At 35.2% G+C, this 20,281-nt stretch overlaps 1 protein-coding gene across 4 annotated transcripts in view; it reads right to left on the reverse strand.

The window, feature by feature from the left end:
- The window catches only part of PLOD2 (procollagen-lysine,2-oxoglutarate 5-dioxygenase 2), a 90,587-nt gene that overhangs the window by 32,138 nt on the left and 38,168 nt on the right, over window positions 1-20,281 (reverse strand). For all 4 annotated transcript variants that reach the window (XM_015131980.3, XM_015131979.3, XM_077994152.1 and 1 more), the window contains exons 3-5: window positions 17,901-18,037; window positions 5,770-5,933; window positions 2,055-2,167 (exon numbers count right to left, since the gene is read on the reverse strand). In XM_015131980.3, coding sequence (XP_014987466.2) covers window positions 2,055-2,167; window positions 5,770-5,933; window positions 17,901-18,037 — 414 coding nt within the window. The remainder of the gene's footprint in view (window positions 1-2,054; window positions 2,168-5,769; window positions 5,934-17,900; window positions 18,038-20,281) is intronic.

The raw sequence follows: 20,281 nt of genomic DNA on the forward strand, positions 1-20,281 counted from the left end.
TATTTAGCTAAAACATAGAAACTGCTATGGTTGCAACTCATTGCAAAATACACTTAAAGAAAATCTTGTTTCCTAATGACAGCAACTACAAACACACAATTAAGTAACTTTTATATCTGTATTCAGTATATATAGTAAATTTATTAAATATCAACTTATATCGGTAAATATTATAAAAGTATTCCCAAATTAGAAAATCTTGCTTTACTGTTCTCCAATGTTTCACTTACATCAATTTCAGGAATATTCTATCTAGGGCCTATGGGAGACTGCTTATTGTACCCAACATTCCCTCAACTTCCCAATAAGGGAACTCAGATTTTAGTAGCACACATCTGCTTAAAATAAAAAAAAAAAAAAACAGATTTTCTTTTGGGTATTATGAGTAGGCACATAAATATGTTCTTATCAAAGTATGATAAACCATTCGGTAAGACTTCTAGAAAGGCTACTTAAAGAGAGTGATGAAACTGAGATGGCCTGTTTTTATTACTGTGCCTCTTTGTGCCCAGAATATGAATGCAATAACTGAAACTCAAGTAGTCATTTTGGACAAGGAAGTAAGATTAAAACTGGGAGCTATGGGCCAATGATAGAGCAACAAAAGAGCTATCCCTCTTGACAGCATAAAGCCTCCCTAACAGCCTTGTGCTCCCTACCTCGTAATTACTTTTAATGTGGGAGAAGGAAAAATAAATAAAAATATCTTTCTTATTTAGACCACTGCTATTTTGCGTTGCTTTATTTACTACAGTTTAAGTATTCTTATGAATAAAAAGCAAAAGCCTGTGTCTATAGCATAGTCCCATGGATCCTCAGGCTCTAACCTCTTAGGGATTTCATTATCATCTCCTTAAATCTTCAGGCTCCATATTTTCAAATATCTGAAATCCACAAATTGGCTATAAAGTCTCCTAAAAAGGATCATACCCATCCTTACAGGCTCTATCCACTCTGGGCCACCAAACACTTGAACAAGGACCAGGGCTTTTGGCCTCAATGTTTTCTCAACACCCATGATATCCAGGCTCCAAATCTCAGAGGAAGATCTCTGTCCTCAGGGGTATTACAGGTAATTTTCAAATTAAAAACTGTCTTTTGAGTGGCTTTAGTCACATGTCATTTCAAAATATCAAAAAAGGTGTTATTTTACAATTGTAGCCAATTAAACACATAGAGTCTATGTTATTATCAAATGAAATAGAAAATTAAGTCCAGATTTTGGTTTTCAGAGAACCAAGGATCCAGTCCCTACAATGTCACTGACTATGTGGTCTCAGTTTCTCTATGGATAAAGTGTGGATACAGAGTCTAGCATCTAGCCTATCTAGGATCAAAGAAGCTCAGAGAGCTATAAAAGGGCTTTGCAAGGCTAAAGGACTACAAGTGAGAATACACTGCATTTTTTTAAACCGCAGAAGTTCACTCTGGTATCAAATGGCTTGGTGCAGCTTTTGAGAAAACAGTTATAGCTGCAAGATGGAGTGAATACAAGAATACACATTTATAATGCTCTGCGTTGATAAATGACAGCTATTTACTCAAGATTATGAAAGAAGACATTCTCTAGAATCTTTAGGATTTCATTATTGTTTCTTTAAATCTCCAAGCTCAGAAGTTTTGATAATGTAATTTATTCTGTTATTCTAAGGCAGCCTAAGTGAGTATGCAGTGGAGGTAGGGCCATGACAACGGTGTGAGGGCTGCCATTTCATTTCAGTATCAAGTCATTTCAATATGTGTTTCAATACATATAGCACTGCATTACATAGTTCTTCTTTCCTTCTGCCTCATCCAACCAAGTTTGGCGAGTGTGCCGACTTGGCCACAAAAGAGAAGCCATAAAGACACACTAAGCTAGTGCTGATATCCAGTCAGGTGACATAAACCAATATCACCTATTAAAAATATGTTATCACCAAGAACATTTTGAAATTCGGTTTACCAGTTGCCACACTATCATAAAATCCTTTGTTTCTGACCACTCCACATTAACACAATATAACACACAAAACCAAATCAATAAAAGAAAAAAAATTGCAGCTGTTACACACCCTTTTCAGTGGATCAATGTAAATTTTCGTGTAAAAGAGCTGATCATCATCATTATCCTGGAGATTCCATTGTTGAACTATACGGTTGATATATGGAGCATAGCCAATAAATCCTGCAACACAGCAGAGAGAAAGTAGATAATTTAGGATTCAAAGACCAAAACTGGTGTCATATTAATTTCACTGACCAGTTGAACAGAGTTGTGAAGTCATGAAGTCTAATTCTTAGGTTGGAATTTCACACCTCATCATGAAAGAAATATGAATTATTGAGTGCCACTTGTTTTATATATAAACTCCAATAGAGTGTTTGCTACCAACTGCAAAACAGAAAATAACCAAACTCTTTTTAAATAAATGTGTCTCCAAAATTAACTGACAAAGGAGGGAGAACTAATGTTTTCCAAGGCTCCTAAGGGAAACAGATTTACTAGGAAAAGAATAGATTGAGACAAGAATTTTTTCTCTGACCTTCTACAAAGCTCTTCTTGGATTCTCTGCAGAAAACTCACTCTCTTACAGGATAAAATCTCTACTACGATGGTTTTACTGTCAGTGCCAGAGATGCTAATGCAATCAAAGGAATGCTGGATTTGTCACTAACTGCAAACATCCCAAAGAAATTTTATATCTAAGACATTTTGGAAATGTTTCCATTACTTTGGCCAGTCATCATTGTGCCTGCTAAACCATTTTCTGGCTAGGTTTTTTGTGTCATAGTCTGGAAAAAGGAAGTCTAAAATTGGATTGTTCTCCTTGGCCTTAGAGCATAAGCATTAAGACTGCCAATAACATTTGTCCATTAAAGACACAAACGGAATCATTTTTCCTGTCTGAATCTTCCTCTGAATTATGGAAATGCAGCCAAGCTGCTATGTTTCATTGACATTCAGTACTTTGAAAAAGGAACCAATGTTACTCCTGTAAGTTGAAGAAAAACCTTTTTAACTGTCAAAATTAAAATTTTCTTAAAAGAATTTTAAAAATAGGTCCAGGGAAATTACTGTTACAAAAAAAAAAAAAAAAAGAAAACATGACCAAAACCAATCACTGGTTGCTCATTTTTTGGTTCTTGCCATATAAAAAAATTTTTCTTTTTGGAGACAGTCTCCCTCTGTCGCCCAGGCTGGAGTGCAAAGGCACAATCTTGGCTCACTGCAACCTCTGCCTCCCGAGTTCCCCTCCACCTTCCGCCTCCTGCCTCAGCCTCTCAAGTAGCTGGGATTACAGGTGCCCACCACCATGCCCGGCTAATTTTTGTATTTTTAGTAGAGATGGGGTTTCACCATGTTGGTCAGGCTGGTTTCGAACTCCTGACCCCAGGTGATCTGCCCACCTTGGCCTCCCAAAGTGCTGGGATTACAGGTGTGAGCCACCAGGCCCGGCATCAAATAAAAAAAATTCTATAACATTAGAAGATAACACATTTTTTAAATCCCATGGCCAATCTTCTATGATGAAAAATGTACCACACAGAGACATGCAACATTTTCCAATGGTTTATATTACTGTTCTTCAAAAATTGTTTCCTTATTTGACAGATCCTAAATGTCCTCAATAAATGAAAAAAAAGCATCTATTTTCACATTACATATTTTATCTGATTTATATTTTTCTATTAAAAACCTTTTTTGTGGTTATTTTTGGAGATGGAGCTCTCACTCTGCCACCTTGGCTAGAGTGCAATGGGGCGCTCATGGCTCACTGCATCCTCGAACTCCTGGGCTCAAACAATCTCCTCACCTCAGTCTCCGAAGTAGCTAGGAACACAGGCATGTGCCACCATGCCTAGATAATTAAAAAAAAATTTTTTTAGTAGGGATAGGATTTCCCTATGTTGCACAGGCTGGCCTGAACTCCTGGGCTCAAGTCACCTTCCTGTCTAGGACTCCCAAAGTGCTGGGATTACAGGTTTGAGACATGGTGCCTGGCCTAAAACTACTTTTAAAAACTAAATAGTATGCCCATAAACAACTCATGTTCTTTAAATAACTGTAAATATGTGATCTGTGAAATTATTCAAATTTTTATTAAACATTTATATTTTCTGCCATTCTCTAATTATTTTGACTATAGAAAGCATAAGGATGATGCTTTGATATCCTTTTATGATTACTTTCCCACTTATAAACACCTTTTCCTTAATTAAACTGGCTTACAACTGTACTTGTCTGCTAATTTCTTGCTGTTTCCAAAGCATTGTGAGTCTGTCTGAAACCTAACCACTTGAGTACATACATCACTATTTGAGATAAATTTACATGAGATTTCACTTGCAAGTCATCTTCAGAAAATGTTCAACAAGTATAAATAAAACATGTCTCAGAGTTCCATAGCTACATATTTCCTTTAAAAAAAATGGTTTTAAACAATGGAGGACTTAGAATAAGTTGCAAGATTAGACATATGTTACTGAAGTCTTGACAGTATGGAGGCCATGATGTGGAAGCAGCACCCATCCATGAGCTGAATGCTCAAGCAGAGAAGTGAGGGTGGGTACCCGTACTAGGGAGAGGCTTTGATGGTTCACGAACTGGAAGTCCAACAGAGAAAGACTGCTAAGGCAAGAAGCACAGAGTAACCAATATGATAAACCCTGGGTGCTCACTTGAATATGGAAGTTAAATCCAAAGGTGGTAGATAGATTTGGAGAAAAGAAAATGGTCAAGAGATCCCAGAAAGCATTACCTGTAGAAATATTGAGACGAAGAGGAAAAGAGATTTGAAGCCAGGCAGTACAAATTGGAATTTAAGGTTTCAAAAGTACAAAATCTATATGAGCTATCAAAGTTCCAACGTACAACTGTGAGAATAGGTTGATAAAATAAAGTGCAGGTGCAAAGAGCTGAAATTGAGGCATTACCAAGAAACTAAATCACACCCTAGTGGCTAAGCAAAGCCTAGAACCTGGAGCGGCACTTATTTTAACTAGCCTGGAAAGTATTGGTTATATACATGTAGACCATCCCCAAAATCCATTTTTCCAATGTGGTTTGCAATTTGTACCCAATTTGTTTCTCTAACATGTCCTTCATCCCATTTGGTTATGTCTTTTGTCCCTACGTTTACATTAATCTCAAACTAGTTAAAATAAATTTGTAGCCATTGCAATGTCCAAAGCCTAATTTTATTTAATTTCCAAAAGGCTGAACTAAGGAATGTGGTAGTTCGTTCCTTTAATCCATGGTAACACAGCTAATGCAATATTAAGTATATCCAGACACCCAACGTTAGATATTTTTCACTACTGAGTTCAAGACAGATCATTTATTTACTCCCAAAATGTTTAAAATCAGATAATATTAAGTAATACCTATTCTTAAAAGCTACTTGATTGAAGACTGAGAATAATTTTTTTCAAGTAAGGAAACTTACTAATCTTATTATCCTATAGCAAGAAAATTCTCAGTGTGTCATATTAAAGGAACTGGATCCGTAATTTTCTTCCTTTAACAACAGAATTTCTCTAGAAGTCACTTAAATTTGAAAAACATGAGTTTCCTCACTTATAATGTGGAAATTATAACATTCATACTACCTAGTGTTATTAGGAACACCAACTCACATAATAAATGGGAAAATGCTTTGTCAATATAGTAATAGTAAGATAAGGGTTATTTAAAACTTCATATCTAAAGTTACTACATCTACAAAAATGGTTGTTTCATTAGTCTTTATAACTTGCATTAAACTTTTCTTCCAGTATCTAACTCACCTCCTGAATTCAGATAGCGTTTCCCAATGTGCACAACAGGATATTTGTCTGCTAGTCTTTTATCTGGCCACAGAATTCCATCTGCTGCAAAGACCACTTTGTGGTTTGCCTTTTGGAATTTTTTTAGAACTTCTTCTGGACCACCAGCAAATATGACATCGAAGCTGTTCAATGAGGAAAAAAGGTGTTTTAAAATACACTTGTCAGAATCTAGGCACATAAACCATGAAAAGTTCCCTAGCAAAAGTCAGGATCTAGAATACAATGCAAGATTAATACTTGTGCCAACTATTTACACAGAACACCAAACAAAATTTCTCTCAAATTATATGAATTGTATTGAATTATTAGTGTTTATATTACATTAGCAAATGAAGTCCAAATGAAAGACAGCTTTTTTAGTGTTAGCCTTAATTTTTTTTTCAATAATCACTTATTCCCAAATTGAAATTCTAAAACAGGATTGAAATGTTAGAAATGCAGTTACTTGTTGTATAACTTAATAATACAGATACAGTCATTTACAGAAGTTGCCATAACTGCCTAATATTTCTAATAAATTGGTACCAGTCCATTACAGTTTCTGAAGAATTATCTTTGACAAAATGTGTTTAACTGCTAAATGTCATCAATATATGTTGAATATTTGAATGACTGTTTAGCACGGAATCTTAAAATAAGTGTGTACAGAAAACTGCAGGTTTTTAAAGCTCAATATACTCGGGGGAAATTTTTATAAAAACTGACACTACCATTTAATATCTATAATTTCATTGATTTTTCTGATGACCTTCTTCCTCATAGTTCATTCACAGAATCACAATGAATTAACAAAATGTGAAATATAAAAGTCACTATCAAAATTTTTCTACTTTGCAATAAGTTATTTATTCATTACAATCACAAATTATTTTACATTTTTTTACATCAGTGCACCTTAAGACCAAAGGTTTCCAGTGATGATAAATTAATGACTTACCATCCCAGTAGCTAATAGCATAATTGTAAAGCCACTCACATCATACAATTTGAAGTCTGCCAGGTGGGTTTCTAATCCCAGCTCTGCCACCTGATATGCGAATAACCTTAGGACAAGTCACTAAACCTCTTTATACTTTACTACTTAACTGTAAAGTATAAAATGGAGGGAAAAGTAGTATCTATATCCTCAAGTTAAAATTTTAAAAAATTAAAAATAATTCCTGGCACACTGTAAACACTGAACAAAGTTAAAAATTAACATGAAAGGGACTAGAGTGAAGGGAGAGACAGAGGAAAACTCACTTCAAAGCTTTTACAAATCTGTAGGTTAAAATAATTTTATTTTTAGCCAAATACTTGTACTTTTGAAACTGAACTTGAAGTTACAATAAAATTTTTCTGACTGAAACCCCAAACTTTGCCGCGTATATTTAAAAAAACTGATTAATCTGACATTACAAAACACAACACTGTACTTTTTCTGCTAAGTACAACTGATTTCCTCAACCCGATTTAATGGTAGTATTTTCCTCAAGACTGTAAGTTGTTGATAATTGTTTTTTTAATAACGAAGACTGGGAAATAAGACCAGTTTTATGGGTAATTGGGCCATGAGAAGTGAGGCAAATAAACCAGTCTCTGAAACAGAGACTACCATGCGAGTGATAAACAGAGCCTTTGTGCATTGCCTGGAGATGGGGAAAAATAGCTTGTGATGTCAGAGCATCTTATGATTGGAGACTCCGACCAAACTGAATACGAAATTTTGCAGGTAGCAGCATGCATACAGTGTGGCAATTCCTTAAGGATCTAGAATTAGAAAGGCCATTTGACTGAGCAATCCCATTGCTGGGTATATACTCAAACAATTACGAATCATTCTTCTATAAAGATAAATGCACACATATGTTTATTGCAGCCTTATTTACAATAGCAAAGACTTGGAACCAACCCAAATGCCCATCAATGATAAACTGGAAAAAGAAAACGTGGCACATACACTACATGGAATACTATTCAGCCATGAAAAGAATGAGTTCATGTCCTTTGCAGGGACATGGATGAAGGTGGAAACCCATAATTCTCAGCAAACTAACACAGGAACAGAAAACCAAACACCACATGTTCCACTCATAAGTGGGAGTTGAACAATGAGAATACATGGACACAGAAAGGGGACCATCACACACCAGAGCTTGTCGGTGGTGGGGGTGGGGGGGAAGGAGAGGGAGAGCATTAGGACAAATACCTAATTAATGCAGGGCTTAAAACTTAGATGAGGCCAGGCGCAGTGGCTCACGCCTGTAATCCCAGCACTTTGGGAGGTCAAGGCAGGTGGATCATGAGCTCAAGAGATCAAGACCATCCGGGCCAACATGGTGAAAACCCATCTCTACTAAAAACACAAAACTTCGCTGGGCGTGGTGGTGTGCACCTGTAATCCCAGCTACTTGGGAGGCTGAGGCAGGAGAATTGCTTGATCCCAGGAGGTGGAAGTTGCAGTGAGCTGAGATTGCGCCACTGCACTCCAGCCTGGCGACAGAGCGAAACTTGGTCTCAAAAAAAAAAAAAAAAAAACCCTAGATGATAGGGTAATAGGTGCAGCAAACCACGATGGCACATGTGTACCTATGTAACAAACCTGCACGTTCTGCACATATATCCCAGAACTTAAAGTAAAATAAATATAAAATTTAAAAATTAAAAAAAGTTATAAATGCACTTCGGAATGTGAGTGAATATTTTTTGTCTTTGAAGCCCTAATGATGGATACAGATTATATAAATAGTACAGCTCAAACTATTAATAAATGTCAGTTGTTTGAAAAGGAGTTATGGCAACTCTTATAATTTAGCGTTTTATAAGCCTGCATTATCTTTATAACAAAACACAATTATTTTAAGGCAAAAAGTCAAGACAAAAGTTATCACATAATTCAATTAAAAATTTGCCTTTGAAGAAAAATTTCACATTGCTGAAACTTTTCCTATCTCATTCTAGTAGCACTGCTATTTCTGTGTTTAAATACTTTAGAAAAGTTATTTGAACTTATTTAAAACTTCTCAAAAGGCAAGAAAGGTTTCCTACTTAAATTTATTTTGGCTATAAAAAGTCAAATTGTCAAATTTTTAAAAATGCACACAGGTCATAAAAATATTCTTACAGAAACTGAGTCCATTTACGTATGAAGAAAATAAAACTTGCCATATATAACTGTGGTAAGTATGCCTGGGTCCTGCAAAAACCATAAAACTCTACCTGATGTGGTCATACTGAGTCCCCTGCCAGACATGTCAGTGCTCTATCTCAATACATGACTGAGATTTTCCTAAGTGTTTTTCCGTTTTGTCCTTCTGTGTTCCCTACTTCTGTGACACCATCAACCACATAGTTAACTAGGTTGAAAATCTTTCATTCAGCCTTCACTCCTCTCTTTCCATGGCCTATCTCATGGAATCTTTTCCCTAATCCTATTGATTCTGTCTACTTAATTTATTTTGCATTCAAATCCTCTCCACTCCCACTAGAAGCCACAAGGCTAGATTAATTTTAAAACCCTAGAGACCTCCACATTACCTATCTCTTCCCCACTCATAATTAAGACTGTCTGACAAACTCTTTTAAAAATCATTCTGTGCCAGTTCCCAGACCCTATCAATGGTTCTCAACTATGGCCTACAGCAGGAGTCAGTAAATATTTATTCTCTGGCCTTTTACAGAAAATATTTTAGGTCTTGATGACCATACTGTCTGTCACAGTGACAACGCTGTCACTGTGCTGCAAAAGCCACCACAGACAATATGTAAACAAATGAGCACAGCTGCATTTCAACAAAACTTTTTGCAAAAACAGGCAGTGTTACAAGCCACAGAATCCATCCTCTTGAGTCTTAACAAGAAGCAAAAGCTCCCATATAGCCAAAAAAGAAAGCAACAGAAGTGCTCCCTAACCTTGTCATTGAGCCCTGATCCTTTATCATTATAGGCATAAACTTCAGTGAAAAATTATAATCATCCAAACTATCAGCAGCACAGAAGTAGTTTCACACCTGATAATTCTTTCATCATATCTTCACCTGAAACATAGGTCTGTATTTCCAGAGATAATTAACACCATAAACCAATACTATGGATCCACTCCTAACCACCCACCATCAAAACACACACACACACACAGTTAAAAGTACCCACTTACCCAGCTGACCTTGCACAACAGATTATGATAAAAATTGCAATGAATTGATTAAAATTATTTTATAAATTTTGGAGGGAGGGAAAGGGAGTTAGTTGGCATAAAATGAATATTATTTTAACAGCTAAATATTGAACCATCCTGGCATTGCTGGGATAAATCTCACTTGATCATGGGGTATTTTTGTTGTGCTGTTGGAAAGAAAATAAGTGTATCAACGGGATACCTATACTTCCATGTTTACTGCGATACTATTTATAATAGCAAATATATGGAACAAATCTAAGTATATATCAACAGATGAATGGATAAAGGAAATATGGAGTACATATATAATGGAATATTATTCATCCATAAAAAAGAAGGAAATCCTGTTATTTGCAACAACAAAATAGTTAGAACTGGAGGTTATTAGGTTAATGACATAAGCCATGCACAAAAAGACAGTATCAGATGGTCTCACTCACATCTGGGAGCTAAAAAGGTTAAAGGGGCCAGGCGCAGGGGCTCACACCTGTAATGCTAGCATTTTGGGAGGCTGAGGCAGGTGGATGACGAGGTCAGGAGTTCAAGACCAGCATGGCCAAGATGGTAAAACCCTGTCTCTACTAAAAATACAAAAATTTGTGGGGCATGGTGATAGGTGCCTGTAATCCCAGCTACTCACGAGGCTCAGGCAGGAGAATCGCTTGAACCCGCATGGCAGAGGTTGCAGTGAGCTGATATCGCGCCACTGCACTCCAGCCTGGGCAACAGAGTGAGACTCCATCAAAAGAAAAAAAAAAAAAAAAAAAAAAGTTAAAGGTAGAGAGCAGAATGATAGTTATCAGAGGCTGGGAACGGTGTGTGGGGGCCAAGTGGGATGAAAAGAAGTTGGTGAATGGATGCAAACACACAGTTAGATAGAAAGAATAAGTTCTAACACTCTATAGCAGAGTAAGGTGACTATAGTTAACACACTGTGATATGGTTAGGCTTTGCGTCCCCACCCAAATCTCATCTTGAATTGTAATCCACATAATCTCCAAAATCCCCACATGTCAAGCGAGGTAACTGAATCATGGGGGCAGTTTCCCTCATGCTGTTCTCATGATAGTGAGTTTTCATGAGATCTTATGGCTTTAAAGGGGCTCTTCCCGTTTTGCTCAGCACTTCTCCTTCCTGACACCTTGAGAAGACGGTGCCTTGTTTGTCCGTCGCCTTCCACTATGATGATAAGGTTCCTGAGGCTTCCCCAGTCATGCTGAACTGTGAGTCGATTAAACCTCTTTTCTTTATGTATTACCCAGTTTCAGGCAGTTCTTTACAGCAATGTAAAAATGGACAAATACACATTCTATATTTCAAAACAGCTGAAAGATAGGTATTGAAAGGTTCCTAACACATACAAATGATAAATATTTGAGGTGATGGATATCCTAAATACTCTGACTTGATCATTACCATTCTATGCATGTAACAAAATATCATATGTACCACATACATACGTATAAATATTATGCGTCAATAAAAAAGCTAAATATTACGTGGGGGATGTTCTTTGGAATAGTATATAATTTCATTTGCTGAATATGAAATCCTGGCTGAAGCTGGGCAGAGGTGGAAGTCAATGAGGACACTGTCTAGCTGGAGGGTTACTTCCTCCAAAATGACTTCTGAGAGTGGCCCAAGAGCTATAACACCACCTAAGATAAAGAGCAGCCAAAGAGAAAATGGTGAAAAAGACTGCAAGCTGCTCAAGCTGCTATCTACCTGTAGGACCATAAGCAATATCTACTTGTTTCGGGGTCAGTCTCTTTACTTGTGAAATGATAGAATAAATTAAATGAAAAATTTCCTCTAGTTAAGAAATGACAGTTAAGTTTATTTCTGCAATATTAGAAATCTCAAATATGATACATATTTAATGCACAATAAGTGTTCATTAAATCAATGAATAAATAAGAAATAAACATTTAAGAAAAAAATTGAAATTCCTATCATCTATTATGATGTAGCCACCACATGCCAGATACAACAAATACCAAGGTGCTGAGAAAGAAATATATCCAGAGATGAGAATTTCTGCCCCAGTCAGTCCCCTAGCCATAGCAGCTAGAAGCATATTTTACAGATCCAGCCACAGCAGCCAGCATCATATTTTGAACATGATTGATGCCTAGTACATTTTCCTAAGAAGAATAAAATTCAAGCAGACAATCCATTTTGGGAATACACACCTACATACATATAATAGTCAGACAAAATAATCACATATAAGAATACCCAGGGGCAATCAACACATATGTGAACATCTAACACTTTTTTGTACATTACCTTCTTTTCCCTCATTTCAATTTACTCACGAATATGCTTGTCCATACTCAGTAAACATTAAGAAGAACATTTGAACAATTTAAGAAAGGAAACGTCACTCATTTTCTACTTAATTCCTAAACACATTTCACACTATTCTAGATGAACCAGAAGGCAGTGCAATATATTTAAGTACAGCTAATAATTTCAATCTTTCCTTCAAAAAAAAAAAAAAAAAGAGGAAGAAGAAAGCAGTACAGAAACTAGGATCCATGATGTGGTTTGGCTTTCCTTTACACTAATATAATGAAATGCTGCCCTTCACTAATGACTAAGTTCCTTGCATCTGCACACTTAAAATGTCATCACCACCAAGAAAGCGTCAAATAAATCTGCCGCTGTTAGTTAAAATTATAGATATTGTATTTTACAAGTTTTTCTTTCAAAAAACTTTGTCTTTTCTATAAATCATGTAAGACAATATAAAAGTCAAGTATGTTAGGAATGAAATCTGAATTATGAGAGGTATAAAATGTATCCTAAATACAAGTAAGATCTGGTCACCTTTAGAATAACACATATAAATTATTGTTCAACATAACAACAAAATCATAAAAATGTTATTTTCAAAATAATATCTAAGTGACTCAATAAAACACAATCTTTCACAACTTTCCCAAAAATAAATGATTCTAAAGAGATTATGCCAACATTCAGGTTTTTTAAAAGCTATGCATTCTTTTTCCACAATGTTTGTTATGTTTTGTCTGCAGAATTAGTACAATATACATGAGAATTCCTTGAGGGTGGCATCTATTTATATCTCTTTTTCTATAGTATTAACTTCAATGCCTGGATTACATTTTGTGCTCAACATATGTATTCTGAATGCAAAGTGGAAAACCTGTTCACTGATGCCACTTTTTCAGCAAAATAATGATCAATGAGAAGCCAAAAGGAAAACAAAAGTTGGCTGACATATGAAATCAGAAACAATATCCTCATATCCATATTTTCTAATCAAAATTCAACTTTTAAATAATTTCCATCCTTTGGTATTTAAAAAGTTCAGATACCTTCCTGCCTTTAGAAGTCATCTTATTTCTCCAAATGAACAACAAAAAATCTCAAAAAATAGTTTCAAAGCATCCGCCATTATTTTCCCTTCTTAAGAGGCCTGTTTCTTCTTCTAATGCAATTCACCATTACCCAACTGATTTCTTGCTATTGCACCCTGAATGTATGTAATTGAGGAACAGGCCCCAGCTTCACTGTGTGAAACACACAATTACAATTCAGCATAACTGAAAAGAAACTATGCATATACAATCAAAGTGATAAGGTACACTAGTGAACAGCAAGGATTTGTGTGACTGAAATTATCCCTCCATTTTAACCAGTGTTTATTTATCTTGGATCAACTTTGCAGATCAGAGCTGCCTAAGAAACTGCTCAAATAATGACTACGCTTTACATTTATTTTAATTATATATATCAACTTGTATAGTATACCATTGACTACCATTCCAATTTTTTTTTCTGTTTAGTCTTTCCTACTGGTAACTTAAATTCGCAACAGCCAATTCTTTTATCTTACCTCCAACTCATAATCATCTTTAAACAAATACTTCAAAGAACTGGGAGGTTTCTATATATCAATATCTTTGAGTAGATATTTCCATAAAAGAAATACTCCTTTTTTGTAAGGCCAGTAACCACCACCAAATGTCTTTCAAATATTTCATATGCCGGGAGTCTTCAATATGGTGCACATCTACATTCTAATCAGTTGAGTTACACAAAGTGCCACCAATGAAAGTGTAAATGTCTGTCCTGTCCCAAATTCAAACTCAAGTATTAATTACGCCAACATTATTTCTAACTGGTTTTCTTCTAAATTTCCTTAAATCTAAAAGAAATTTTTAGTCAAAAAGAAAAAAGAACAGTCAAAATTTTTATTAGGCGACTTTATTTGATGCCCCCAAATCTGGAAAACTTACTTCACCATAGGTTTATTTTAGGGCCTGAGACTCTGCTAGTTTATATTTTACTGTAAGCAGCACAGCAAAAGTTGTGTGAGGATATTAAGTATGTAACAAATTTACTCCCAAAAACACAAATAATTTGTTATATTTTGGTTTATATATTATCCTTACAAAAATAATAAGAAAGCACTAGCCAACATATAATAATTAGGTCTGATCACTTCTCTTCAATATGACGATAATAGAAGAAATACAAGCTTTGTAACTTAATTATAAAACAAATGTAAAGTACCCAGTTATAAAACTCAACATGCTCATTCACTTGATTAAGGTATACTATAAAATATTTATGACATCATTTTTCTCCATAAAGGAGTTGATAGCTACCAAATTGTAGTATTTGTCCCCAAAATTTTCATTAGCCTATTTAAAAAAAAAAATCACCAAATTCATATTTTTTGGTGTTCTAATCAAGGAGAGATTATCAAACTTTATAAGCCATTTTAATTGCAAGGAAACACACACACACTGAAGCATGAAATAACTTGCAAAAAAGATTGAATTTATTATATGGATATCTTCAGTTTTCCTTTTGTTCTGAGAATAACCTAAAACCTTGCCAAATATTTATTTTTATCTAAATTAAGTATAATAAATCTTACCCTACACATTATATTTATAAAGAGCCAGTTTCTAATTTTAAATGTTCATCCAAAAGTAATTTTAGTATACATATTCCATGGAAGGAATGTGACAAAATTGTTTCCAAATTAATTCGGGCTTTTTAGCATGTCTAAATGGCATACGGGATAATTATGGGGTATTGGAAACGTTCTAAAATTGAATAATGGGGATGACTGCACAACTCTGTAAATTTAATTAAATTCACTGAATTTTACACTTACAAATGTTTATGGCATGTTATATAAATTATACCATAACAAAGCTGTGTTTCTTAAAAGGCTCATCTAAACCACCAAGTTTATAAATCTCTGTATATTTTCATATAATAGTGACCTATGCTTCCATAAAACTAATTATTACAGTTGAATTGTCCTTAAAAATACCACGTAAAAAATAAGAATGTGTTTGCTTTATTAAAATAAATATATCCTGAATTCCAGCCCTTTACCAGAACTAACCTTAATTAAGAGTTTAAGAATTGTGTTACAGAATGGGCATCATATTTCAAACCATTTACAAACAGCTTAGTTCACTTAATTCATTCTCCCGGGCCCTAGATTACCTACAATTTTCAACTAAATTCATCACTCTGTATATACTTTTTAAAAAGTGTGTTGTTTTTAAAAAATAAGTGGGGTTAAAAAAAAGTTCTTATGTGGCTTCAATTGCTCATCCCTCTTTACTCCCCTGGCTACTTTCTCATGACCCCTAGGTTTTTTCCAGAGGGTAGTCATGGTAGGTAATGACGGAGAAAATGTTAATGACTCTTCTTAGACAATTATTTGGCTGAGTGGGCACCCATGTTTTCAGTTAGCTGGCTGTTCTCACAGGAGTTGTAAGAAATTTCATCTGTTTGTTTCCGTGATATATCCCAAACACTAACAGTGCCTGGAAGACACTGTGTCTTCCATTAAAATTTTATTATCTTTTCTGTCAAGCTAGGTCTTAAAAAGTATCATCTAAATCAACAAACTCAAACTCAAGCTGGCTTTAGGTATCTCACAGTGTCCTAATTCTCATGAGAAAAAAATAGGTCCCTCACTATATCAGCTGTCCACAAGGATAAACGTTAGATAGGGGGCCAGAGGTGGCGGATGGTGATGTGAGAGTAATGGTAGAGAAAAGGAGTTCTTCCTAAAACCCAAAAGGAACCTTGGGGATCTAAAATCTTTACTGACTCGTATGTAGTAACTCTTACAAGGAGAATCTGCCTCAGAGCCAAAGTGAAAATGTACATGTGACAAGTTTAAGTTGACTAATATGGTTGTTTGAAATCCATGGTAATTTCAAACCAAAACATACTCAGTATTTATTCTACAGAGCTATTTTAATGAACTTGGTATTCTTTTTCTAAGTGTAAAAAAAAACAACAAATGCTGTAGAAAAATTGCCAGTACACTATGGTTAACACTTGCCTTACCATACTTCATCTTGCAAAATAGGTAACCACAGGTAGAACTTAATTTTTTGCGTAAAATATAACAGGAAAATTTTACAGATGCAAGTGTTATGTACCTTTTGAAAATTTTTAAGTGTGTATGGCACACTTCATTATATTAATATCTATTTTCATTTCATAATTTACAACTTTCTTATGTATATTAATGCATAAAAATATTACTCTTTTCATCTGCAAATAATTTGTGTCTTTACATTTTCAAGTTGAGAAGAAACATATAAAACGACTTTCCTAAGTTAGAGGGGAAAATTCACGAGGACTTAAAATGAGCAATCGATAGCAAAAACAAATAAGATACAGAGAATAAAAGAAAGGAAGTAGTAACTAATAACTCATGACAATTTGATGTTATTATAAAATTATAAGAAGATGGCAAAAAAAGACAGTGGATATTTTAATAAGGGAGGGAAATATTACACAAAATACATTTACATTAAAAAGGTTCTTCTTTCTTAGTAACACAGGCTTTCTTACGTCTCACTTGTATTTATAACTTTGCGTGGTCTTTTTTCTTCTGTTTAACCAGAATCCATTAAGTCACCCTTCTCAAGAGTAAAGCTCAATATGATATTTATTCTTAACTCAAGACTAAAGTATGAATTTCACAAAAACGTTAGTTAGCTCTTGCCATGTTGTCTCATTAGTGTTCATGATAATTCATTGTCTTTGATGGCATTACATCATGTCAGACCATGGTTGATATAATATGAGTCTACATCCCCAACCAAATCTCATGTTGAAATGTAACCCTCAGTGCTGGAGGTGGGGCCAGGTGGGAGGTGACTGGATCATAAGGGCAGTTTCTAATGGTTTAGCACCATCCCCCTAGTGATGTTCTCATTACAGCATTCTCACGAGATCTGATTGTTTAAAAGTATGTAGCACCTCCCCTCACTTCCTCCTGCTCTAACCATGTGAGACTTTCATTCCTCCTTTGCCTTCTGCCATGATCCTAAGTTTCCTGAGGCCTCCCCAGAAGCCAAGCAGTTGGCCAGCATCATGTTTCCTATACAGCCTGTGAAACTGTGAGCCAATTAAACCTCTTTTCTTTATAAATTATGCAGTCTCAGGAATTTATAGTTGCATGAAAACTAATTAATACAATAGTTTTATAACTGAGTAATATCTACTTTTTAAAACAATGATTCCTTGTCAATAATTTTTTTTTAAATGGAGTCTCGCTCTGTCGCCAGGATGGAGTGCAGTGGCACAACCTCGGCTCACTGCAACCTCGCATCCTGGGTTCAAGAAATTCTCTGCCTCAGCCTCCCAAGTAGCTGGGATTACAGGTGCCCGCCACCATGCCCGGCTAATGTTTTGTATTTTTAGTAAAGATGGGGTTTCACGATCTTGGCCAGGCTGGTCTTGAACTCCTGACCTTGTGATCCACCTGCCTAGGCCCCCCAAAGTGCTAGGATTACAAACGTGAGCCACCCATCCAACCATATTTTAATACATCATCTACAAACACAAATCTCAGCTCTTTTACAAGTAATTTAATACAGATTTTAAAATTCACAGGTGTTTCTCTTACCATTCAGTAAACATGACAACCAGATCATCTTGATCAGCATAGTGTTCCATGACTTCTTTCATTAATCTCACTTTCTGGCCCCCTCCAATACTATTAATTCCATCACCACCTCTCCATTCTTCTCCTTGACCAAGGACCTATGAACAAAACATTTCATTCCTGAGCAAAACTCAAATTATGAAAGTACTATGAAAAACTTAAAGACATCATCAACTTGAACAGTACTGTACAATAACCACTCTTCTAATGTTTCATGAAATCATGATGCTAGAAAAAAAAAATCTAGATGCCTAAGTGAGATCAAAATTCTTTAATGTTATCCATCCACAAAATGCCCTTCTCAATTTTACCATCTCAAAAGTTGTGAGTCTAACCCAAGGAAGTAGACCCAGAAAGTATTTCTCACATTGTATCATTTTATTCCTATTTGTTCAGACCAAAAAGAAGAAAAATGAATAAATTTCCCATATCCCTTTTTTTAATCTGGCAAGAAATCTTTATGATCAATATTGAAGCTCAGTGACTCCTTGATGAGAGGCCTCTAAGTGATTTTCCTACTGAACCCAAATGGGTTTTTCAGGGAATTACAGAGGGCATCAAGAAAAAAAAATCACCTTCTTTACCTTATACTTCTTAAACTTATGTAATTGTCTAAAGCTTAACAAGGATTTTTCAATGCAAAAAACTGCCTAAGTACGATTATTTTAAATTTCATTTTAATTACCCTGTACCCTTTCTCTTCACTATTTGCTTGAGCCTCAGAAGCTGCTCCCTGAATTGGAAATGCATTATGACACACTGACTCTAAGGGAACAGAAAGTACAATACATGACCCTTCCCCCAAAACACACACCTTTTCTCTTCGTTTCATCAAAACAAAGTCTGAAGTTGCCATTATAATAATCTACTAAGAGATCTGGGAAATTAATGGAGAATGAAATTAAAAATAAACACACAAGAAAAGGATAAAATAAAATTTAATAATAAATAACATTAGTTCTAACTTTACTTAATACTGAGTCAGAGATAAGTCTTGCCGGGAAAGCCTGTGGGGCTCCCAGCCTCAAATGTCTTGTTAAAACTTATCACTTCCTTTGCGGAAGGTTGAGGGAAAAATACAACCCAAGAAAACTCAAGCTGTTTTGGATCTGGATTCAAACTAGGCTAATCTTGAAGCATTAATAGTACTTGCTCTAAAAACTGGCCTCCTCTGGCCCTGAGATTTGTTTCACAACCCATCTGGAATCCCTAATTCTGAAGCAATATTGGACCCAATGACATCTGAGAATCTGCTCTGTGCAATACACCATGTTAAGCACCACCCTCTATGTTTGTTCCACTACACTAGTGGTTGTCAAATTTCAGTGTGCATCTTAATCTCATGGAAGCCTTGTTCAAACATAGACTTCAGGGTATCACTCCCAGAATTTGTAATCCAGTCGGTCTGAGGTGGAGTCTGACTATTTTTTCTTTCTAACCAGCAGCCAGGTGATGCAGATGTTGGTGGTCTAAGGTCCACACTTACTGTGGAACCACTTAATGGGAACCACTGCATTATATGAGGAGACAGCAAAAGGATCATAAAATCCAGTAAGTTAAGTGGGGATGGGGTCCAAGATCTGATATTATACTTTATAGTTATTTGCATTAGGACAAGTTTTCCTCATCCAGAAATAAAGTAGTATCCACCTTACGCGGTTCATATAGTGACTTAACAGCATATCATAAATAAATTTCCCTACAAGGCGCCTTGCATATAAGAAACATTCCACTCCCTCTCCAGTCTGAACCCTAATGATTCCCCAACTAGATTTCAGCCTTATTTTATCTTAATTTTAATTTTATTTCCACAGTGTCTCCTATTGGTGCATATATTTTTCTTCTACCATAGTAACATATTTCTAACATGTTTTTCATTTATCCTGTATTAAACATCTAGTTATTACCACTACATCTCCTTTTCAGCAAAATTTAGCTGTTTATTAGCTATTCTATATTAACATTAAGCTGTTCCATATTTACATCTGCATTTAGTATTCCAGTGGATATTTAATAAAAACTACCTTTTTAATACATTATATACTCAAATGGATCAGTTTTTCTCCAAAAAGTAATCTTTCTTCTTTTTTTAAAAAAAAGTTTTTTTGCTTTTTGTGTTCCTACCTAGGTATCTCCTTGTTCTCCTCTTATTTGTAGAAAAGACTTGGCTGACAGATCCTTCTTTCTATTAAAAAAAACAAGTAAGTAAATAAAATGGCAGGCCTCTCATAGCTAAGTTTAATAGTTCTATCAGTTTCCCCAAGTTTCCTCTGATCACTTGTCAAAGAGATGTTCACCTGGAGATAAATTTTCTAAAATGCTTTGGTTAAAAATACAGTAAC

The sequence above is a fragment of the Macaca mulatta genome, chromosome 2 (genome assembly GCF_049350105.2).
Source record: "Macaca mulatta isolate MMU2019108-1 chromosome 2, T2T-MMU8v2.0, whole genome shotgun sequence".
NCBI classification, from domain to species: domain Eukaryota; kingdom Metazoa; phylum Chordata; class Mammalia; order Primates; family Cercopithecidae; genus Macaca; species Macaca mulatta.